Source organism: Talpa occidentalis, unplaced genomic scaffold (assembly GCF_014898055.3).
Source record: "Talpa occidentalis isolate TD23 unplaced genomic scaffold, MPIMG_talOcc4v2.1 talOcc4.17, whole genome shotgun sequence".
NCBI classification, from domain to species: Eukaryota; Metazoa; Chordata; class Mammalia; order Eulipotyphla; family Talpidae; genus Talpa; species Talpa occidentalis.
Genome location: NW_023601754.1, coordinates 39,588,768 through 39,614,117, shown reverse-complemented (window position 1 = coordinate 39,614,117; position 25,350 = coordinate 39,588,768). Strand labels below are relative to the sequence as shown.

The window sequence follows — 25,350 nt, the reverse complement described above, 5'->3', positions numbered from 1 at the left end:
ACAGCAGACCTCTCCTGTCTCACCCACTGCTCCCCTCAGCAGTGTATTTCTGTCAATCTACCTGTTCTGCTCCCCACTCTGCCTCTCGTGAATCCTCTCACCCCCCGCACCTCAGGCTTGTACCCCAGTTCTTGTATGCATAAATAAATCTTTAAAAAAAAGATTAAAAAATAAAAAGATTTTAAAAAAAGATAAACAAATGGCCAATAAGCACATGAAAGGATGCTCAACATCATTAGCTACATCTCAATAAATAAGCTTCTGCTTAGCAAATGAATTAACAAAATGAAAAGGCAACCTACAGAATGGGAGAAAATATTTGCAAATGACTATCTGATAAGGGCGTTAATATCTAAAGAACATACAACACAATAATTTTTAAAAAACCCACCTAATACAATTTAAAAATAGGAAAACTAAATAGACATTTAAAAAAATAACACATGCAAGTGGTCAGCAGTTATGTGAAAAGATGGTCAACATCACTAATTACCAGGGAAATGCAAATTAAAACCACAAAGTGGTCAAAGTAGTATTAACTCTTATCTGTTAGGATGACTATTATCAAAACCGTCAAAAGATGAAATATGTTTACAAGGATGTGGAGAAAAGGAAGCTCCTGTACACAGCTTGTAGGGGTGTACACTAGTTCAGACATTATGAAAAATAGTAAAGAGTTTTATCAAAAATAAAAACAGACCTGCCGTATACCCAGAAATGGTATATCCAAAGGAAATAAAATTAGGATCTCTAAAGCCAATGTTCATCACAGGAGTATTCACAGTAGTGTAGGTACATGAAAATCACCTGTCTGTAGACAGATGGAATTTTTTTTTAATGTAGTATGTTTGTATGTGTGCTCACACACCCAAGAATATTATTCAGCCCTAAAAAAGGAAACCCTGCCTTTGTAATAACATGGATAAACTTGGAGGGCCTTACACTAGATGAAATAGGCCAGACATAGAGAGACAAATAATATATGATCTCACCTGTGGATTCTAAAAAAAAAAAAAACTGAAATCAGTAACAGAGAGTAGACTGGTGGTTACTAGAGGCTGGGGATTGGTGTAAAGGGGACACACTGATCAACATTTGCAAGATGAATAAGGCCCAAAGACCTCATGTATACAATGGTAACTACAGTTAATAATGTATACTGAAGGGCCTCTCCGGTGGCGCAGCGGTTGAGCGCTGGGTTGCGAAGCTGCCCACGGCCTCTGCAGCACCGGTTCAATCCCCGGCTGCTCCCTGGCAACCGGAGGAGGGTCCCACATGGCCCGCAGACCTCTCCTGCCGCCCGCTGCTCCCCTCAGCAGTGTACTTCGGTCCTTCTGCCTGCTCTGCTCCCCTCTCTGGCTCTGGTGAACTCTCTCACCCTCCCGCGCTTCTGACTGTGCCCAGTGCTTGTATAAATAAATAAATAAATCTTAAAAAAAAAATGTATACTGAAAATGTATAGACGAGCAGAGAACACTTCAAGTATTCTTACCACACATACATAAGTGGTACTATGATAGGAACTAATGTTAATTAGTTCAATTATAATCATCTCACAGTATATACATATATATAAACATCACCTGTACATCTTAATATCATTTTGTCAATCACATTTCAATAGATTTGGGGGAAGAGATGGAGGAAAAGTACAAGTAAGCTATAAAAACACTCAGTGTAAAAACACAATTCTCAAAACACTGAGATGTAGAAATAAAGTCAGCAAACTGTTGACAGTGATTGCCTTTGGCAGTCAATTACATTTATTATTTATTATTTTTTTAATTTGTGTAGAAGAACTGGGATGTCAGCCAGAGGTATAGGTGTGAGAGGATTCACGAGAGACAGAATGGGGAACAGAACAGGTAGATCAGCTGGAATACACTGCTGAGGGGTGCAGCGGGTGAGACAGGAGAGGTCTGCTGTGCCATATGTGGGTAGCTCCCTGGCCAGGGATCGAACTCAGGCCCTAGCGGTGACAGTGCTGAGACTTAACCCCTTGGGCACCAGGAAGGCCCCAATTGTTTCTTTCTGGAAAAAAAAAAAATTGCATATGGATGGGAAAACAGGTGACACACCTTAAGTACAGCAAGAAAATAACTCACAAAGGCAAGCATCATTTAAATTTTTATTTTAATTTGAAATAGAATACACAGAAAGATAAGAGAATAGAGCTTACTTACAAACCCACCAGCTTTATCAAATTATAAGAATTGGCCTTATTTGCTCAATTTTCAAAGAAATATGTTAAAACTGATCTCCCTTTGTGTCTTTTCCTGGGTGTCATTTTTCTCCCTCCTCAATGGTCACCACTGTTCTGAATTTGAACATTATTTCCATGAATATAAATACACTATTTCTATATAATATGTAGCCATGGGAGATATACACAGCATTGATTTGCCTATTTTCAAACTTATATAAACAAGTGGTACCACCTCATATAAAATACTCACTAGTACAATTTAAATAACAGTTTTCAATATTCATCCATGCTGGTAGAAATTTTCTAGTTCATTCATTTTAACTTGGGGCTTAACACTCTAGTGGTTATTTTGAGCACTTTAAACTTTCCATTCTCAAAAACAATGCTGAAGGGGAACTTCAGCTCTTTTATCACCCTGAACACATAAAACTGTATGGATTTAAGTGTGGAACTGCTGGGTTAAAGTGCGCCTACACCTTCAACTTTGCTAGATATTGCCAAATTATTCTAAAAACAACTACTTCTGCTGGCACTGTATGAACATCTCTATTGCTTCCCATCTTTTTAATAACTGGCACTGCGATGCTCTTGCCAATATGATGGTTTTGAAATAGCTGATTACAGTTTTATCTGTACTCCCTTACTGTTAGTGATGTATATAGATAATTATTCTAATACCCCCAAGCCCATCCATTCTCTACTGGTCTGGACCATCTTAATAATGTGCAAAATTTCTACAAATAGATCACATTCATTAATTTAGTTGCTGTTCATGGGAAGTCACATCTCATAGCTGAATTTCAGAACAAAGTTGTGAAATTAGTGGGCAAAAGGTCCACTGACGAATTTTGGTTGACACACCAATAAATTTGTGAATTAGGAGAAATAATTTTTTCATCTTGAGTCTCTTCAGCCTAGACTATATAATACTCAATTCTATTATTCTTCAGTTTTCTGGGTCTAGAAAATATACTGTCCTTTATTAACTGTTGCAGCCTTTAAAATGTAACTCCATGAGAACATGGTCTTTACATTGATCAGTATAGTCTCCTCATGCGTAAAATAGTGTCTGGCAAAGTGGCTATTCAACAGTCACTGAATGAAAGCTTATATATTTTTCTTTCTTCCTCAATTTCCTTTTAATTTCACATATACAACACTGGATAAAAAGTTTATAGACTTTACACTTTGTCTATGGTATAGAAAAGTCTAAATGCTTTTGAAATTATCCAGATTCACCTACACCTGGACTTGCTGTCTTTTTATCAGACAGTATAAATTTCTATTTTTTTTTTTTTTTGGAGTTAATTGTGGTCCTCTCTATTCTTGATCTTAATGCAAAATTAAGGAACTTCTCAGTTAAGCCTCATTTTCTTTTATTTAATTGGTTTATCCAATTCATTTTCTTTAGACATGTCTTTAGAAACTTATTTAAGTGTTATGGCTTTACTGCTTGCATGAATACTGACTACTCACCTAGAGTACAAAGATTCCACTTACGTTTGCTAAAATTTCTAGGATTTCCCAATCCTGACCTGCTGCTTCCCAGGGATGGTCTACTTTGTCCTTTAAGGAATCTTGTTTTAGTTGTGAGAAGTAAATGAGTTAGTGTATATATATATATATATATATATATATATATTAAATGTGAAGAATAGTGCCTGGTGCATAGTAATACTCAATACATGTTAATTATTGAATAGCTGCTCTATTTGATGCACTATGTGAAGTACTTTACATGCAAATTTATTTTTAAAATGCATCAAACTACAACAGACACTATTTCATTTAATACTCACGTCTACAATATCCTTTATTATCCCCTATTTCAAGAATTAAAGAAAATTCCAAGATTTAAATGAGTCAAACAAATTACTCGAAGTCACACAATGCCACAGTAGTGTCACAGCAATGATTTTCAAGACTCTAAGCCGAGTCCTACAACTGTTTAATGACCAGAGAGGGAGACTGGAATAAAATAAAGCTGAAAAGTATATTAGAACCAAATAATGAAGTGCCTCATAGAGAAATTTAAAGATTGAATATTAGCTTAACCACAAGAAGTCAAAAAGAATTTTAACTGGAGACAGTGATGTGTATTCTTACATTTCAAAAAGATCAGTGTGGGTACATAGTGGAAAATGCATTTAAGACCAAAAGTTGAAATAGGAGGACCTGTTAGAAAGTGACAGCAGTGATCCAGGTGAATCTTAAGACCGGGGTGGAGAAAAGTATAAATTTCAAAACTATTTATGAGAGCATCTGTCTATAGGACTTGGTGATTGACTGGATTGAGGGGTGAGAGTGACTCCCCAATATGGATTCTCTGGTGATGAGCAAGGTGGGCATGCTGCCTGAAGGTTTTCTTGCACTCCTTACATTCATAAGGTCTCTCCCCAGTATGAATTCTCTGATGCTGAGCAAGGGACCCACAGTAACTAAAAGCCTTTCCACAAACATTACATTCATAAGGCTTCTCTCCAGTATGAACTCTCTGATGTTGAGTAAGGGATGAGTCATTGCTAAAAGCCTTCCCACACTTAATACATTCATAGGGTTTCTCTCCAGTATGAACTCTTTGATGTTGAGCAAGGTAGGCAATCTGACTGAAGGCTTTCCTACATTCCTGGCATTTATAAGGTTTTTCTCCAGTATGAATTCTTTGATGCTGAGCAAGGTGTGAATTCTGGCTGAAGGCCTTCCCACAGTCCTTACACTCATAAGGTCTCTCTCCAGTATGTATCCTTTGATGTACAGTAAGGTATGCACGAAGGCTAAATGCCTTCCCACAGACGTTACATTCATAAGGTTTCTCTCCAGTATGAACTCTCTGGTGTTGAGCGATGGATGATCTATTACTAAAAGCCTTCCCACACTCAATGCATTCATAGGGTTTCTCTCCTGTGTGTACTCGCTGATGTTGAGCAAGGTAGGCAAACTGACTGAAGGCTTTCCTACACACCTTGCATTCGTAAGGTTTTTCCCCAGTATGAACTCGCAGATGTTGAACCAGGTGTGCATTTTGACTGAAGGCTTTTCCACATTCCTTACATTCATAAGGTTTCTCTCCAGTATGAATCCTCTGATGTTGAACAAGATTTGATCTCTGGCTGAAGGCTTTCCCACATTCTACACACTTATAAGGCTTCTCGCCAGTATGAATTCTTTGATGAAGAGTAAGAGAGGAACTCTGGCCGAAGACCTTCTCACAGTCATTACATTTCAAAAGCTTCTTCTCTGTATATATACTCTTGGGTCTAATGGACATCAATTTTTTTTTTAAGTTCTTCTTATGTGTGTCATGTTTATGTATTTTCTCCTCTTTGGGGACTATCTGTTGTGTATGAAGTAGTGTGTTTGGATGGAAACTTCCCCAAGATCTGTTATATTCTCGTATTCTTTCATCAACAAGAGCTTCTCCATGAGTGATTGTCTCTTCCTTAAAACAGGGCTTCTGACTCCCTAGGTGGCTATCAAAATGGACTTCACATTTCCATTCTTCTCCTAAACTGGAGTACTCAAGGCCATAGTTTGTAAGTTTTTCTATCATCTTCTCAGATGACTGTTCTTCATAACTGTCCTCCTTTGGGGTTAATTCTTCAGTCTCATACATAGATTCCCAGTCTGAAAAATAGTAAGAAAAAAACTCCTCTATTATGTACCAGATGGTACATTTATAGATGCACATGCATAATATAAAGTATGTGAATAGGAAATATAATCTTCATCAACACTGGCTTTCATAGTTCTGAAGATCGCAGCAACAGAAACTGAAAAGGGATGATGTGCAAACTTGTGTAGGTATAACTAGAATGGTAAGAAAATTAGTAAGGTAAATCTCAGGTCAAGAAGGAGTTATGGAGCTGATTGGACCTGGTTACAATTTTATGCATGTGTGAGTAATGCACCGAAGTAATGTCCATTTTTATAGTTGCTTCATTCACTGGGGAAAACTAAGTAATAGATCAATTTTATATTATGTTAGAACATTCTAAGTGCTAGGGAATAGCAAAAGAAAGTTAAGAGGTAGGGACTAATGGTGAAGTTAAAGTTAAGGATCATTAGTAAAATAACATTATGCAAATATTTAAAAGAAGGAAAGCAGTTAGTCACTTAGATTTCTGGAGAAAGAACACTCTTGACAAAAGAAACAGCCTGAAAAAAGAAGCGTTCTGTATGTTTGAGAAAAAGAAAGAAGATCAGTGTGGCTGGAGAGGAATAAAAACTGGGAGATGAAGTCAGGAGTTGAGGATATTATTTAAGCCTCATAGGCTTCCCTCAGTATTTGATGTTTGCTCTGAGTGGGATGGAGAGCCACTGAAGCTTTCAGGAGTAAAATTAAGTTCCTGTTTAATGAAAACACCTGGAAGGTGGCAGCGAGGGGACATCTTATTGTAGTAATCTAGGTTTGCAATGAAGAATCAAACGAGATTTGATATCAATGGAGGTACAGTGAGGTAATCTGATTCTGGGTGAAATTCATGAGAATATCCTGACATACCGGATGTGGAATCGAGTAGGAAGAGATGAGACAAGCACTCCTTCAACGTTTATGGTCTGAGCAATAGAAAGATGGAATAGGGGCCTCCCTGGTGACACAAGGGGTTAAGACACAGCACTATGAAAAAAAGAAAGAAAGATGGAGGGCCTCCCCTGGTAGCGCAGCAGTTGAATGCTGGGCTGCGAAGCTGCCCGCAGCCTCTGCGGCGACGGTTTGATTCCCGGCTGCCAGCGAGGGTCCCATATGGCACGACAGACCTCTCCTGCCCAAGCCCATAGGTGGTATTTAAAGAGAAGATGTTACCATGAAAATGAGAAGAGAAAGGAGCAAGGAATGAACCCTAGAGCACTCCAACATTAAGGTATTTGAAAAACAGGGAAGAAAACAAGAGATTAACAAACAAACAAACAAAATCAGGACTGAGAATACCACCACATGATATTAAGTTGAGGATTATAATAAAAGTAATCTTGTTCAGTATTTTATATTGAAAATAAATAAAATACACTATCATAATAACACACAACACTGGAATATATTAGTCCAGAAATGTCACAAAAATAACAACAGTTAATACTGGTTGTCTTAAAAAAGAATTATGGAGATGTAGGGACTTAGAAAACTCCCCAAGTGAATCATTCAATAAGGCCTACAGTAGAATAAGACTATGGGGGAGATTACTGTACTCAACAAACTAAAAATAGAAGGCAACCATTTAATACAGTAATAGCCCTATATAAGAAGCTCATAGCTGGGCTGACTATGGACTCATCATAAGTCCATGGTGAAAGACTGGAAACTCGGGCCTCCCCGGTGGTGCAGTGGGTTGAGCACAGTGCTGTGAAGCTGTCTAAAGTCTCTGCACCGCGGGTTCAATTCCTGGCCGACCAGGGAGATACCCACGTGGCATGGTAGACCTCTCCTGCCTTGCCAGCTGCTACCCTCAGCAGTGTTTTTGGTCCGCCTGCCTGTTCTGCTTCCCACTCTGTCTCTGGTGAATCTTTTCACTTTCCCGTGCCTCTGGCCTGTACCTCAGTTCTTGCACAAATAAACAAATCTTAAAAAAAAAAAAAGACTAGAGGGGCCTCCCTGGTGGCGCAAGGGGTTAAGCATTGCACTACGAAGCAATCCATAGCCTCTGCAGCATGAGTTTGATCCCCGTCTGGCCAGGAAGCAAACCCACATGGTGAGACAGACCTCTTCTGTCTTGCCTGCTACTCCCCTAAGCAGTGTATTTCAATCTGCCTGTTCTGTGTCCCACTCTGTCTCTGGTGCATCCTCTCACCCCCTGCATCTGTCGCCTGTATTCCAGCTCTTGTATGCATAAATAAATAAATCTTTAAAAAAAAAAAAAAGACTAGAATCTTCCCGCTACAATCAGGAATAAGACAAGGATGATACCATTAGTCAATATCCACTAGTAATGGAAATTACAGCCAGATCAATTAGGAAAGAAAAATAAATAAAAAACACCCACATTAGAAATGAAAAAGTAAAATTATCTTTGCTTGTAAACTACATGATTGTACTTAGAAATCCTGAAGGCCACACACGTGCACACACACACACATACACACACACAAGCACACATAAAATCAGAACAAATAAAATCAGAAAATAGCAGGATGCAAAGTTAACATATGCAAACCAGCTATATTTCCTATATACTAACAGCGACCAATCCAAAAAGGAAATTAGGGGTCTCCCCTGGTGGCACAGTGATTGAGCGCTGGACTGGGAAGCTGCCCACAGCCTCTGCAGTGCCAGTTCGATCCCCGGCCACCAGCGAGGGTCCCACATGGCACGACAGACCTCTCCTGCTGCTCCCACTGCTCCCCTCAGCAGTGTATTTAGTCAGTCTGCCTGTTCTGTTCCTGGCTCTGACTCTGGTGAATTCTCTCACCCTCCCACACTTCTGACTATACCCAGTGCTTGTATAAATAAATAATCTTTTTTAAAAATTAAAATAAAAAATAAAAAGGAAATTAAACAAGCAACTCCAGGCCTCCCCAGTGGCGCAGCGGGTTGAAAGCCACACTGTGAAGCTGTCTGCAGCCTCTGCAGCGCGGGTTTGATTGCCAGCTGGCCAGGGAGATAACCACATGGCAGGGGCAGACCTCTCCTGTCTCATCCTCTTCTCCCCTCAGCAGTGTATTTCAGTAGATCTGCCTTTTCTGCTCCACACTCTTTCTCTGGTGAATTCTCTCACCCTTCTGTGTTTCTGGCCTGAACCCCAGTTCTTGCATAAATAAATAAATTTCTAAAAAAAAAACCAAATCCATTTACAATAACTTCAAAAACAATAACTTACCTAGGAATTAACTGAGAAGGTAAGAGACTTATAAACTAAAAGCAACAATACATTGAAAGAAATTAAAGATGATAAATGATACATCCTGTGCTCATGGGTTAATACATGAATTAATATTAAGATGTCAAAACTACCTAAAACTATAGAGTCAATGCAATCCCTATCAAAATTCCAATGTTTTGTATTCTAGATGTAGAAAAATGTAACCTAAAATTCCTAAGGAACCTCAATAGATCCTGAATAGGCGAAACAATCTTGAGAAGGAAGAACAAAGGTGGGAGTCTCACACTTTCTGATTTCAACACTTACTACTAAGCTACCAATAATCAAAACAGTGTGGTAGTGGCATAAATAAAGCCATATAGACCAATGGGAGAAAAAAATAGAGAGCCCCAAAATAAACCTTTCCTTGTCAAATAATTTTTGACAAGGGTGTAAATTAAAGACCATTCAAAGGGGAAAGGACAGGTTTTTCAACAAATGATACTGGAAAAATTGGAAATCCACATGCAAAACATTCGTGGGACCTTTACATTATGCTATATGGAAAAATTAATCCACAATGAGTCAAAGGCCTAAATGTAAGACCGAAAACTAAAATATTCTCAGACACAGGGCCTCACCGGTGGCGCAGCGGTTGAGCGCTGGGTTGCGAAGCTGCCCGCAGCCTCTGCAGCGCCGGTTCCATCCCCGGCTGCTCCCCGGCCACCGGAGGAGGGTCCCACATGGCGCGCAGACCTCTCCTGCCGCCCGCTGCTCCCCTCAGCAGTGTACTTTGGTCCTTCTGCCTGCTCTGCTCCCCGCTCTGGCTCTGGTGAATTCTCTCACCCTCCCACACTTCTGACTGTACCCAGTGCTTGTATAAATAAATAAATAAATCTTTAAAAAAAAAAAATTCTCAGACACAAACATAGGAAAAAATCATCATGACATTGGCTTTGAGTACGATTCCTTGGTTATGATACCAAAAGTATAAGCAACAAAATAAAAAAGTAGACAACCTCATGAGTATTAAAAACCTCTATGCATTAAATGATAGTATCAACACATAAACACACAGAAACACAATCCAAAGGAGTTCAAGAACCTTGTAGAAACAGTAACAAGAACTGGAAAGCAGATTAGCAAACACACCTGATGAGCTCAAAAACAAGAATCTCCAGAAGAGCAGATTAACCAAGAAGGAAAAAATAGGCAACCCACAGAAAGAGAGAAAATATTTGTAAACAATGTATCAGAAAAGGTATTATCCAATATATAAAATTCCTAAAATACAATTGAAACATAGATAAATAATCAATTTGCTATTTCTCCAAAGAAATACTTATGGGTAACAAGCACATGAATAGATGCAGAACATCACAGATCACTAGGGAAATGAAAATAAGAGCATGGGATACCATTTCATGTCCATTTGGAAGGAAAAGAATAACAAGTATTGGTGAAAATGTGACACTGGAGACCTTGTGTACTTTAGGAAGGAATGTAAAATGGTATAGCTGCTGTGGAAAACTATATGGCAATTCCTCAAAAGGTTAAAAACACTTCATGATTCAAATATTCTACTTGACTACATACCCAAAAGAAATGAAAAAACAAGATCTCAAAGAAATTTTTGTTCACCCATTTTCGTAGATTGGTCACAAAGATGAAAGCAACCAAAATGTCCACTGTTAGCAAATAAACAAAATGTAACATACACTACAATGTCATAGTATTCTACTAAAAAAAGATGAAATTTTGACACAATTTACAATATGGACAAACTTTGACGACATTACTGTAAGTGAAGTAAGTCATGAAAAGACAAATGCTTTGGGCCAATATGAATCAATGTGATTGAGGGCCTCCTTGGTGGCACAAGGGGTTAAGTTGCAAACTATGAAGCTATCCGCAGCCATTGCAGCATAAGTTTGATCCCCGGCCAGGAAGCTACCCACATGGTGCAGCAGACCTCTCCTGACTTGCCCGCTGCTCCCCTCAGCTGTGTATTTCAGTCAAGCTGCCTGTTCTGTTCCAGACTCTGTCTCTGGTGAATCCTTTCGCCCCCAACACCTCTGGCCTGTATCCCAGTTCTTCTATACATAGATAAGCGAATCTTAAAAAAAAAAAAAAAAAAAAAAGAAAATGACAAATGGGCCTCCCCTGGTGGCGCAGGTGGTTGAGCACAGTGCTGTGAAGCTGTCCGCAGACTCTACAGCGTGGGTTCAATCCCAGCCGGCCCACAAGAATCCCACGTGGTGCAACAGACCTACCCAGTCTCGCCTGCTGCTCCCCTCAGCAGTGTATTTCACTCAGCCTTCCTGTTCTGTTCCCTACTGTCTCCGGTGAATCCTCTCAGCCCTCACACCTCTGGCCTGCACCCCAGTTCTTGCATGCAGAAATAAATAAATCTTTAACCAAAAAAAAAACTAAGTCAACAACACTTAAAAATATATATATATGTACTTATATATAGATATACAGACATATTCAATAGAGAAATATATATAGATAAGAAAATCCTTCCTCAAATGGGCCAAACCTTGAATAGACACCAAAAGAAAAAATTCCAAATGGTTGTTATAAAAACAAAATGTTGTTTGGGCCTCCCCTGGTGGTGCAGCAGTTGAGCACTGGGCTGCGAAGCTGCCCAAAGCCTCTGCAACGCCGGTTTGAACCCTGGCCACCTGGAGAGGGTCCCACATGGTGTGACAGACCTCTCCTACCACACCCACTGCTCCCCTCAGCAGTGTATTTCGTCAGTTTGCCTGTTCTGTTCCCCGCTCTGGCTCTGGTGAATTCTCTCACCCTCCCACGCTTCTGACTGTACCCAGTGCTTGTATTAATAAATCTTAAAAAAAAAAAAAAGTTCAATTTCTTTAGTAATCAAGGGATTCAAGTTACAAGTGTAAGGAGATTTCATACCCATCAGTTTAAAATTTTATTATTTTTATTATTTTTTAATTTTTTTGGTCCAGACGTCCTTTATTTCTTCACACCCACCCTGCCAGGAGTACCTGTGGAGTGGGCTCCAGCAGCTCAGGCTCCTGTCCACAGAGCCTCACAGAGTGTGCTGCTCTGCCGGGAGCAGCTGGCGCCTCAGCGGGACCTCAGTGCCTTTCTCTTCGGCTTCCTTTTCCCCTGATCATTTTTTCTCACGTCTCAGGAAGCTGCCTCGGTGCTTAGAGAGCTTAATGCACTCAATAGGACATGAATTCTCTTGATGAGAACCTTGCCATTGTGTTTGTTTACAACAGTGCCCACTGCATGCTGGGTACCATGACAGACTCTTCCAGCGTTGCGGTGGTAACACTTGGGCATTCCCTTTGAACATGGCCCACCCCTTGATGGCTGCAATATCACCTTCCTCCCAGACTCCTGTCTGTAGCAAAGGAACACCTCCATGTTTTCTAAAATTCTGGAGAAAGTATAGCTGGGCCTCTCCTCTGTCCCTTTGTTGGTCCTTCTGGTGACTTACTGGAAGATGGCAGTTTCAGCTGACAGGTGACAAGCAATTTTTTAATTAATTCCAAGTGTGGCACTTTGGAAAAATAGCATTATCTAGGAAATTCCTGGCTACATTTTCTACATAAACTCCAGCATATGTGCATTAACAGTCGTGTATAAGAAGATTCATAGCAGTAACATTTATAATAGCATAGAACTGAAACAATGACCTTTGATGGGTAAAGGCTGGTTTACACAGAATACATTTCAGCAGGAAAAAAATTCAATGAACCATAGCTACTAAAATTAACATGGTTGAATCTCAGGAATATAATTTTGAGTTTAAAAAAGAAAGAATTATACACATAATATAGTTCCATGCATAAAAAAGTTGAAAATATGCATATGTAAATATTTTGCTTAGGGATTTATGGTACAACTACAAAGGGATTTAGGGCACAACTATAAAGAACTATCAAGAAATGATAAACAGGGCCTCCCTGGTGGCACAAGGGGTTAAGTCTTGTACATATGTACAAGCTATCAGCAGCTACATGGCAGGAGCTCTCAGCCAGGGAGCTACCCACATGGTGCAGCAGACCTCTCCTCTCTTGTCCGCTGTTCCTCCCAGCAGTGTGTTTCAGTATATCTGCCTGTTTTGCTCCCCACTCTGTCTCTGGTGAATCCTCTCACCCCTTCAACACCCCAGCTCTTGAATGCTTAAATAAAATAAATCTTTAAAAAAAGAAAAGAAAGAAATGATAAACAAAATCGTAGGATATGGGCCTCCCCGGTGGCGCAGCGGTTGAGCGCTGGGTTGCAAAGCTGCCCGCAACCTCTGCAGCGCCGGTTCGATCCCCGGCTGCTCCCCGGCCACCAGAGGGGGGTCCCACATGGCGTGCAGACCTCTCCTGCCACCCACTGCTCCCCTCAGCAGTGTACTTCGGTCCTTCTGCCTGCTCTGCTCCCCACTCTGACTCTGGTGAATTCTCTCACCCTCCCGCGCTTCTGACTGTACCCAGTGCTTGTATAAATAAATAAATAAATAAATAAAAATCGTAGGATATTACCCCAGTGAGGGATGGGATGGCTGGTGGGTAGCAAATGGTTTGTTATTATACAGGGACCCTCAAGGGCCAAATATGGTATTCTCAATTTTTTATTTCCTAAACTCAGAAATATGTACACGGGTTTTTGTCTTATTATTATTTAAGCTACATATATATGCTAACATATATTTATGTGTGATTTATTTAATGATGATGATAAAATCGAACCATGTATCTTTTAGTTCTACAGTTCCACATAAAAAATTTTTTCCTAGAAAACTATATAAAAGAGTGAGGAGAGGGCCTCCCTGGTGGTGCAAGGGTTAAGACGCAACCTATGAAGCTATGGGCAGCCACTGCAGCACGAGTTTGATCCCTGGCCAGGGAGCTGACCCATATGGGGCAGCAGACCTCTCCTGTCTCTCCTGCTGCTCCCCTCAGCAGTGTATTTCAGTAGATCTGCCTGTTCTGCTCCCCACTCTGGTGAATCCTCTCACTCCCCACACCTCTGGCCTGTACCCTGATTCTTGTATGCATAAATAAATAAATCTTAAAAAAAAAAAAAGTGGGGAGTGGTAGGGGGAGGGAAGTTGAAGAAGAGAGATTTACAATGACCCCGATTTCCTTCTGAACTTTAATCCTCATTTTAACCTACTGCTTCTTATGTGTATGTGAAAATTCTTCCTCAACCACAAACTAAACTCTTAAGTCTTCTTACTTCACTGTTTTCTAGCTTCTGACCTGTGTTTTTGTTCAAGATCATCACCTTCCCAGTTACCCACACTCTTCTGCCTCTCACCTCTGCCTCTGAACTTCCTTTATGTCAGCTTCCTGTTCACATATGCTATTACAGCTATGTTGTATTTCTGCTACCACCCTATCAGTTGCTTATTTATATAAATATGTAACTCCCTAGCATCTTGCAAGTACTATGTTTAAGTACAAATTCAATAGATATTGATGAAAAGAACAAAAGAATGAATGATCTGACCATCAAAAGGAAAATGGGGCATTTCGAGGTAAACTGCTACTAGTAGTAACAGCAGCCAGCAGCTGTCAATTGCATAATAGGAAATAGGTGCTGTTCAAAGAACTTTAAAGGTATTATCACCTTTTACAGATGATGAAATAAAATGAGAGATTAAGTAACTTGCCCAAAATTTTACTGCACAGTGTCAGGATTTGAATCCGTAACTTCAGTTACATCTGTCTGTAGAGCTCAAAAGCTGATCAGATTAGGAAAAGATTTTTTAAAGGCTGGAAGAGTTTTATTAAACTAGAAAGGATGGGATTCAGAAAATAGATGAGTTATTAGAAAGGACAGGGCAAAGTAGGAAAGGAAAGACAGTTAAGAATACAGTTAAGACTGTTCAACGTTGAGTGAACATGCTACTGGGCATCAAGTTTCTACTAAGATCTAGAACATTTGAGAACATGTGATACCTTTCAGTCAAACTGCGCTAATACCTGCAACAGTTTGTGTGTATTTCCTCATCACTCACCTGAGTACAAGCCTTTTGTCAGTTCTCTCTTCATCCAGGGCTCTTTCCCTTGTTCCAACAATAATATCACACTTGGCTTAGAAAAGCAAAGTCCTGCATATAGAAAGAGAAACAGAATTGGTCATGCTATGGAAATTCCAGAATTCACATGCACTCTTTTGGTCATCAAAGAAGAGCAGAGTTTACAATAAGCCAAGAAAAATGTATAAAGGACATATATTCAAAGGAGTGGGACTCTGAAGCTTCTAGCATGGATTAATAACAGGCCTTTCCACTGCTAGCTCCACAAATATTAAACCATTATTCAGGTACAGGCAGCGGACATTCAATCAGCCACTATAGCTGCTATCAAAAAATTCTCAATAGGGGCCTCCCTTGTGCCCCAAGTGGTTAAGACACAGCACTATGAAGCTAACCACAGCCACTGCAGCACGAGTTCTATCCCCGGTCGGCCAGGGAACTACCCACATGGCACAGAAGACCTCTCCTGACTTGCCTGCTGCTCCCCTCAGCAGTGTATTTCAGTCAGTCTGCCTGTTCTGTTCCCTATTCTGTCTCTGGTGAATCTTTTCACCTCTCCCCCTGCTCCACACCTCTGGCCTGTACCCCAGCTCTTGTATGCATAAATAAATAAATCTTAAAAAAAAAAAAAAAAAAAGTTCACAACATTGATAACAAAGAGCCTCTTATGAGTGGTGTAGGGTAAGGTAAAAAATCAGGCTTTTCTGCCCTCCCGCCATCAGGATAAATGAGGGAACCCTGTGATCCTGAATGCACGCCTGATGGCGGGCACCTGAAGTGGGTACACCTGTACTAAGACTGTGCTTTTAAGGGCGGTGTCATGGGGACGCCAGTAGAAGCCGAAAGAGAAGAAGCCCGAAGCAGAGAACGCCAGAGAGCCCAGATAGAGCGAAGATTTGCTGGGGGCTGGGAGGCTGGCAGTCCTCCCAGCCCCCCAGCACCCCTGCCTGCCACATACCCGCTGAACCCCAATAAAAACCTGCAAAACCACTGAGGACTCTGACTCCTCCTTTACCAGGTCTGCATGGGATCAGAAAACCTGCACTGTGTCCTGTTCCTGACCTTATAAGTAGATACTCAATTTTTCAATTAGATATTCTTACCCAGTGATACCAAGATCCTGTAGTTCTCTAACATCACATTACTGTACAGATGCCTTTGAGAAGAACTGAGACAATCCCACTCTTCCTGGGAAAAGTCGACGGCCACATCTCCGAAGGTAACCAGCTCCTGAAAGAAAATAAATGAAATGAAATAATCTCATCTCTTACCATAGTCCCCTCAATCGTCCTGCCCAGGCACAACAGGCCCTCTCAGCTACTACAGCCTCAACCATGTTAAACATGTGCTCCCTCAGATCATTTCTTCTTAGACATTTTGTATAAAAGAAGTTGTTCTTTTACCCCAGTTTTCTACTCCCCTAATCCTGCTTTATTTTTCTCCATGGCCATTAATTGCCGCTCCTAAACTTGGTAGTTTCTCCTCAAATCTTTAACGCCTGTTCCCTTATCCTTACTCTCAGTGGGTTACCTTCCTTTCTGTTTCAGCCAGGGGCCTCCCTGGTGGCACAAGGGGTTAAGATGCAACTATGAAGCTGTCCATAGCCACTGCAGCACAAGTTTGATCCCCAGCCAGGGAGCTACCCACATGGTGCAGCAGACCTCTCCTATCTCGCCTGCTGCTCCCCTCAGCAGTGTATTTCGTCAGTCTGCCTGTTCCGCTCCTCGCTCTGTCTCTGGTGAATCCTCTCACCCTCCTCCCCCATACCTCTGGCCTGCACCCTCTTATATGCATAAATCTTTTAAAATTAATAAAAAATAAAAGCCACTCTAAGAGAATTTCCACCAACTCCTACATGTACAAACCTACCTGTACATGGGTACAGGTACTCCTACTTGTACAAACCCTACCTGTATATGGGTATCTATACCCATATACTCACTCTATCTTTTTCCTACTGTATAAATGAACAGTCTACTTTTCGAGCAAAAGTCAACCTCTCCACCTGTACAGCTCTTCTCACCTACTCAAGCTGTGTTCCAAAAATTTCTTTCTTTCTCCTCTTCATCTTCAAATTTTCCTTTCTACTGAATCCTTAATATCAGTCTATATATATTCACCATCTTTAAAAAATCTTGTTGACCACAATTTCTCTTTTAGTTACCACCAATTCTCTCTTTCCCTTACAGTTATATTTTTTGGCCTCCCTGGTGGCCTAGGGGTAAAGTCTCAGTGCTATTACCACCATGGCCTGAGTTCAATCCCCAGCCCAGAGAGCGACCAACATATGGCACAGCAGACCTCTCCTGTCTCTCCCGCTGCTCCCCTCAGCAGTGGATTTCACTAGATCTGCCTGTTCTGCTTCCCACTCTCTCTGGTGAATCCTCTTACCCCCCACATCTCTGGCCTATACCCCAGCTCTTCTACACAGAAATAAACAAATAAATCTTTTTTAAAAAGCTACATTTTTTGCAAGAGTTATCTATACTTTTTATTATTTAGACCCCCATCAAGAAGAAAAAGGGGGCCTCCCCGGTGGCGAGCGGTTGAGCACTAGGTTGCGAAGTTGCCCGCAGGCTCTGCAGCGCAGGTTCAATCCACGGCCACCGGGTGAGGGTCCCACTTGGTGCGCAGACCTCTCCTGATGCCCGCTGCTCCCCTCAGCAGTGTATTTTGTCAGTCTGTCTGTTCTGCTCCCTGCTCTGGCTCTGGTGAATTCTCTCACCCTCCTGCGCTTGTGACTGTACCCACTGCTTGTATAAATAAATAAATCTTTTAAAAAATTAATTAAAATAAATAAAAAAGAAAAAAGAAAAAGGGCTCAGTATGACATGTATGACAGGATCACTTTGCCTGCTTTGTTGAGAATAAACTAAAGAGAAAAAGGGTGAAAATAAAAAGTAAGAGAGCACAGCAATGATTCAGGTAAGAAATGATGATTCAGATGAGAAATAAAGCACTATGACCAGAATGGTGGGGGTGAAAAGAAGTCAGAATCTGGATATATTCTAACGGTAGAACAAACAGAACCTCCTGTTAGAAGACCTGTAGCTTGTACAACTGAGATAGGGAAGACGTGAGTTTCCTAATTGGTTCCCTGTTTCTATCCTTACCCCATGTCATGTATTCTCAGTAGCAGTCAGAGAGAGCTACTGAAATGAGACTTAGATCACGTTACTTCTATGTCCCCAAATTGCCAAAGGTCCATTTCACTTCGTTTGAGACGCCTGAGACAGCAAATATACAACCAAATGAAGAAGCTGAATAGGTCCTTGGATATAAAAGTCTGGATTTCAGGAAAGTGGCCTGGGTTTTATATAATTTGGCAGTTGCTGACATACAGATGATACTGAAGACAGGTAAGATTCCCAAAGGAGTGAAATAGAGCAGATAAGAAGAACAAGTTCTGAGCCCTCTTAATTAATAGGTACATACTAAAAATTAATTGAATGATTGATGTTTGGGCAAAGACTAGAATGGAGTTGGTCTGTATCTAGGGGAAAAGCATTCCAGGCAGACGGAAGAGCAAGTGCAAGATCTCGAGTTAAGAATGTACTCGGGGGCCTCCCCGGTGGCGCAGCAGTTGAGCGCTGGGTTGCGAAGCTGCCCGCGGCCTCTGCGGCGCCGGTTCGATCCCTGGCTGCTCCCCGGCCACCGGAGGAGGATCCCACATGGTGCGCAGACCTCTCCTGCCACCCGCTGCTCCCCTCAGCAGTGTACTTCAGCCCTTCTGCCTGCTCTGCTCCCCGCTCTGGCTCTGGTGAATTCTCTCACCCTCCCGCGCTTCTGACTGTACCCAGTGCATGTATAAACAAAACAAACAAATATAATAAATAAATAAATAAAAACATGCCTCTATAAAAAAAAAAAAAAAACTATTAAAAAAAAAAAAAAAAAAAAAGAATGTACTCGGGCCTCCCCTGTGGCGCAGCGGTTGAGCGCTGGGTTGCGAAGCTGCCCGCAGCCTCTGCCCTGCAGGTTCGACCTCAGCTGTGCTCCCCGGCCACCGGAGAAGGGTCCCACATGGCGCACAGACCTCTCCTGCCGCCTGCTGCTCCCCTCAGCAGTGTACTTCGGTCCTTCTGCCTGCTCTGCTCCCCACTCTGGCTCTGGTGAATTCTCTCACCCTCCCGTGCTTCTGACTACCCAGTGCTTGTATAAATAAATTTAAATAAATAAATAAATAAATCTTTAAAAAAAAAAAAAAGAATGTACTCAACTCACTGCAAGGAAATGAGTGAATTACAGACAGGGTGAGAAAAATTAGATGAGATTGAAGGAGTAATTAGGGACCAGACTACATAGAAATTGTAGGCCGATGAAAGCCTGCATTTATCCTGAATGTATGGGAATTCATTGGCTGGTTTTAAGAAGTGACTTGATTGGTTACTTTGAAAAGTTTCAGCAGGAGAAAAATCAATGTCTGCTTGTTTTGAAAAGAGGAAAGAGAAAACACCACTCACCTGATACACAGCTTTCAGAAGTCCAACAGCCATCCCTTTCCTCCTCTGGGCCCTTCTCTCAGGAAATGGCAGTGTCCTTAGACGAGAGAGCGGGGAGAAAACATGAGACACAAGGCTTGCCTTGCAGCACCCAGCATCACCAGTCTAGAATAGTTGGCTTCTCTTTCCTTCTGTTATAAGAGGCGCTTCCTCTCCAGCAGGGATGAAGCATGATGGAGAAGCAGGCATCTGTTCTCATACAAGCTAAGCGGTGCCTAAATCATTTCCTAGCGTATAATTTTAACACGAATAAAGATTTTACAAGTCAAGATTCCGAGCAATGTAATTATTCCTCTAAAGACATACAACGAACAAAACAACAGCACCTCCTCCCCAACACGCCACTGATTCAGAAACTTGACGGCACAGTGGGCCACTTGGTGAGTGTTAAAAGATACTGGTGGCCACAGCCTCACTCAGTCCCCCAACATCCAGATGCTTCAAAACCACAGCGCCCCCCACCTTTCTACACCCCTCAGTCAGTGGCCACGCGCCCTGGCGGTCTCACATCTCACCCTCTCCTCTCCCTCAGACTCAAATACTCGGGTGTCACGGCCCTGGCCTTACACACTCCGGTCACAAAGAGGCCGAGGGCACCGGCACGAGGGCAGACGGGGGTCCTCTCCACCCCCACCCCCACCCTAGGGCACCCAGCCTCTCCCCCGCTCGCCTCCACGGTCGCGCAGCCGCGGCACAGCACGGCGGCCACCCGGCGCGGTGACAACCGTCATCTCACACGCGTCGGGGCGCCCCGCGGGCCACGCCTCAAGCGCCCTACCTGCAGCAGCGCAGCGCGGGGAGACGCCGCCCGGCCCGCGGCGCTCGCGCGACCCCTCGGCCGCCCACCTCCGGCCCGCAGTCCCGGCAGCCCGGCCCGCGCGCGTCGGGAAAGCAGCGCCGCGGCCGATGGCGGACACAAAGGGGCAGCCGGCCCCGAGCTCGCGGGGGCCGCCGGGAAATGTAGTCCAGACCACGCAGGCCGCCGCGCCGCCGCGTCCCCGCGCGCGCGGGGGCTGGGGATGTCCGGGGATGCCCGCGGCCGCCCCCGCCACGCCAGGTGCCCCGGAGCCCCGCCGGCCGCCCCTGGCCTTCCAGAACGAGCCCAGAAGTCCCGATTCCTCCCAGCTCCCAGCCCGGGCCCCCCACCCCCACCCCCGGGACGGAGCCGAGCGTCACGCCGGTCGAGAACTGCGGCCCCGGCCGGCGCTCCGTCCACCCGCCCGAGCAGCGCCGCGCGGGAGTGGGAGCCCCTGTGTAGCCGGGGGGCGGGTCTGCGCGCCGCGTCTGTGAGCGCGTGTCCGCGCGGCGCCGAAGGGCCGGCTCCGAGGGCCACGCCGGGGTACCCGAAAAACAGGGAGAGCGGCGCGGGGAACACAACGCGCAGGCCCAGGCCCAGCTCCCCTGGGGCGCTCTTGCTGAGCGAATGCGGACCTTGAAGACGCGAGAGGTGGGGCAGGATAGAGAACTGTCACCGGGCTCCTGGGTCTCTCCTACTCGTGGTTCGGTGATAGTGGGTGTGACTGTGTCCCCCTGCCTGGAGTCCTCTGCCAGGCGTCTCCAGCGTCTCCCCACATTCAGATACGAATGTTCAATCGCCAAAGAGACCTGCCCTGATCCTACCGCTCCTCTGGCACCGTTGGTGTTCGGGATGCCCGCCGCCCTCGCCACTCTGGGTGCCCCCAGCCCCGCCGGCCTCTGCTGGCCTTACAGAACGAGCCCTGGAGTCCCGATTTATCGCCCCTCAGCCCGGGGCCACAGCTACTTAATGTGGCTCTAGACACCCGTACAAGACAGTGTTCAAACTTTTCGTCTCTCCACAAGTGTCACTGTGATGTTGTGAGTTGGCGCATGGCCTTTTGATTCCATCATTGCGTGTTTCTGTGAGAGTAACTACATGACACTGTTGAGTTAGGCCTTTCTGTGGCCATGTGTGTGGTTGTGTTACCGTGTGACATTTGTGATGTGTCCTCCCAGGATGTGCTATGATAGAAGGGGGCTAACTTGTGGAGAGTAAAGTAGGAGCGTGATGTGACAGTGCCTGTGACAGACCATGAGAATTAGACTAAGAGATGTGGGTTTGTATGTGGAATACTGTCCTGTGGTATCCAATTAGAAAGCGCCAACTGTGACAGATGCTGTTTGAGGTGCTAGGATAAACACAAAGAAATTAAAATTTAAAAATAGTGATAGATTTTTAATGGGAAGAAGGGCAACTTCAAGAAGATTAATATATATGTAACTGAAAACAAACATAAATCTGAATTTACACAAAGGGATGAGAACAGAGAGGGTTTATTGTTAAAATCTCACCAAAAAATTAACCATGTAAACGAAAATAAAACAACGTAGTTAAGCTTATATAGGTGTATAACATACTTATGATATATATGTACACGTATATATGTATATTATATACATAGCATATGACAAACTGTACAAGGAGTGAGAAGTGAATGAAAATACAGTATGGTTCCTACATTGTGCGAATATAATATCACTTGAATGAAAACTGTGATAAGTGAAAGATGAACACTCTCAGCCCTAAATCAACCAATAAATGAACAAAAGAGAAGTAGAGCTAATAACCCAGCAAGAGAGGTAAAATGGAATCAAAAAGTACTCAATCCAGGGCCTCCCTGGATTGTGTGGCACAGGGGTTAAAGTCTCAGTGGTATCAGGCTATCGCCAGCCACTGCAGCATGAGTTCCATCCCTGGCCAGGTAGGTAGCTCACCCACATGGCACAGCAGACCTCTTCCGCTGCTCCCCTCAGCAGTGTATTTCAGTAGATCTGCCTATTCTGCCCCCACTCTGTCTCTGGTGAATCCACTCAAACACCATCCCTTCCTCCGCCCCCCCCCCCAATCTCTGGCCTAGACTTTTTTTGCATGCATAAATAAATCTTTAAAAAAAAAACAATCAAAAGAAGTGAGAGAAAGGGGAAGGGAACGAATAATATATAGAAAACAAATTGTAAGATGGAAGGTTTATATCAATAATCAGATTAACTATATGTAATCTGAATATCCCAATTAAGAGGCACTGTCAGCCCAGATCTTTTGAAAAAGCACAATTCCACCATATGCTGCTTATGATAAATTCACTATACCAGCTGGTTAAAAGTGCAAGGGCAGACAAAAAGATAAACTGGGCCAATGCTGTATAAAGCTGGAATGACCTTGGCTTTGGTAGTGGATTTAGATATGACATGAAAAGATAAGGAGGGCCTCCCTAATGGCGCAGCGGGTTGAGCGCAGTACTATGAGGCTGTCTGCAGCTTCTGCAGCACAGGTTCGATTCCCAGCCGGCCAGGGAGCAACCCACACAGCGTGGCAGACCTCTCCTGTGTCGCCTGTTGCTCCTCTCAGCAGTGCTTTCAGTCCGTCTGCCTTTTCTGCTCTCCACTCTGTCTTTGGTGGGTCCTCTCACCCTTCCGTGCCTCTGGCCTGTACCCCAGCTCTTGTATAAATAAATAAATCTTAAAAAAGAAAATGCACAAGGAACTGAACAGAAAATAAATTGAACTTCAGAACTGAAAACTTTCGTACATCAAAAGACATTAAGAAAATGAAAAGACAACCCACATAATGGGTGTATCTGACGAAGGTTTAATGTCAAGAACTACTAAAATAACAATAAAAAGACAAGCAACCCAATTCAAAAATGAGCAAAGGACTTGAATACACATTTCTTCAAGGATGATATATTGATAGACTTGGGGGGAAAAATACATAAAATGTTGCTCAACCTTATCAGTAATTAGGGAATCAAATGAAACTATATCACTTTTTTTTTATAAAAGATTTATTTATTTATTTATTTATTTATTTATTTATTTATTTATGCAAGCACTGGGTACAGTCAGAAGTGTGGGAGGGTGAGAGAATTCACCAGAGCCAGAGCGGGGAGCAGAGCAGGCAGAAGGACCGAAGTACACTGCTGAGGGGAGCAGCGGGCGGCAGGAGAGGTCTGCGCGCCATGTGGGACCCTCCTCTGGTGGCCAGGGAGCAGCCGGGGATCAAACCGGCGCTGCGGAGGCTGAGGGCAGCTTCGCAACCCAGCGCCCAACCGCTGTGCCAGCAGGGAGGCCCTGAAACTATATTACTTTATACCTAAAAGGATGGGAATCACCAAAATATCTGAAAATAATAAGTGTTGATAAGGATTTATTGACCGTTTATGAGTTCATGTCTGGCTTTACTGATATGAGAATTTAAAGAGAGACCCAAAGAGTCATCAGAGACAGAGTGGGGAACAGACAGGCAGACTGACCGAAATACACTGCTGAGGGGAGCTGCAGGTGAGACAGGAGAGGTCTGCCCTGCCATGTGGGTAGCTCCCTGGCCGCGGATCTAACTCGTGCTGCAGTGTCTGCGGACAGCTTCATATTGTTACAGGGCAACCCCGATATAAAACGGGGGACATCCTTTCCCCCTAACAATATGTTGCATCTTAACCCCTTGAGCCACCAGGGAAGCCCCTCCCACTTAGGTTTTTCACTCCAGATGTTGAAGCTGATCTGAATTCCTGACAAAAAACATCCATCTGATCGTTCAAATGTTTCAGCCTTCTTCAACAGTATCTTTCCACATTACGTGGATCACCTTTGTCCATATAACCCCCACCCAATGTGTAGCAACACGGTGCAAAAAAGCCTGGGCGTTTAGTATTACAACCTCAGAACCCTAAAGGGTTCCACTTACTACCTTGGTGACTCCGGCTGACTGACTTAATCCTGCCAGGGGCCAATCAGAAGAGCAGAAATACACCAAGGAACGGACAACGAGCACAACTACCTCTGACAAAACTGCAAGGTCAGCATCAGACGGTCCCAAGAACACAAGAGGCGACTCTGGTCAAACGAACGGTCTCATTCGCACGATCCCAAAGGTCATGCACTCAGCGTCTCTCGACTCCATAAAACCCCCTACCCCCAAATTCCACGGCTGGAGTCTCCTACACACGGCCCCCAATTGCACATTTCCCTGACCGCCGCCAGGAACTAAGGCTCAGGATGGTCAGTCTCGTCCCGCCACGGGCCTCGGTCCTCCCAGCCTTACCCCGGCTGAAGCCCTCAGCCAGGAGGACCGCGCAGCAGACGGAACTAAAGCGACCGAGCGATGCTTTCTTCACGGACCCGGCAACACAGCCCCAGGACCGCTCAGCTCCAGATACCCGTTAGGAGGAAGCGACTCTCCGCCGACTGGGGCCGCAAAGGCCTTTGGGAAATGTAGTCCGGGGTCGAACTCTCTACCTTTTCAGAATTTTTCGCAGACCAAGGTGCACGCCCAGGTTCCGGGTGCCGGCCTGAAGGGAGAACGCTCCATCAAACCCTCAAAAGGCTTCCAGCCTTTTCGGGCGCCTTTAAACGCCCCGGTTGGCCAGTCCCACTCGGCACACAGGAAGGCCCTCCCGCCCGGTGGGCCGCGGGGGCCTCTGGGAAGTGTTGTCCCACGTCTAACGGTCCGCGGTGGGCGCTGCTGGCTGCCGCCGACCCGAGTGACGCGCCTCCTGCGACCCGGCGCGGGGTGTGGAATCGGGCCCGGGCCCGCGGGGTGGGTGGTGAGTCCTCGCGGAGCCGCGCGCTCGGAGCCCCGGGGTCTTGGTGCTGGGAGGGGTAGGGCCTGCGGACCCGGGGCCCGGGTGTGGGGAGGAGGGTGCGGCGAGGGGAGGCCCGCGAGCGGGTGGCGGGGCGCGCTCGTGCTCGCTGGACAGCTGTCTGGGACGGTGTGCCTGGGCGGACAGGTGCGTGTAAGCGGATTTCGTGGTTGTGCTTTTCCTTTTCTGCTTAATTTGAAAGTGGGGGCGAACGTGCGTGGCTGTGGGGTCG

At 44.1% G+C, this 25,350-nt stretch overlaps 1 protein-coding gene across 8 annotated transcripts in view; it reads right to left on the bottom strand.

The window, feature by feature from the left end:
- ZNF570 (zinc finger protein 570) overlaps window positions 1–24,840 on the bottom strand; it is a 114,285-nt gene extending 89,445 nt beyond the window's left edge. For 2 of the 8 annotated variants that reach the window (XM_037517937.2, XM_054697157.1), the window contains exons 1-3: window positions 19,483–20,029; window positions 16,123–16,249; window positions 14,999–15,091 (exon numbers count right to left, since the gene is read on the bottom strand). In XM_037517937.2, coding sequence (XP_037373834.1) covers window positions 14,999–15,091; window positions 16,123–16,249; window positions 19,483–19,515 — 253 coding nt within the window. In that variant the 5' untranslated portion in view covers window positions 19,516–20,029. The other 6 variants (XM_054697156.1, XM_054697154.1, XM_054697153.1 and 3 more) reach the window with 6 other exon arrangements.
- Between the last annotated feature and the right edge of the window lie 510 nt (window positions 24,841–25,350).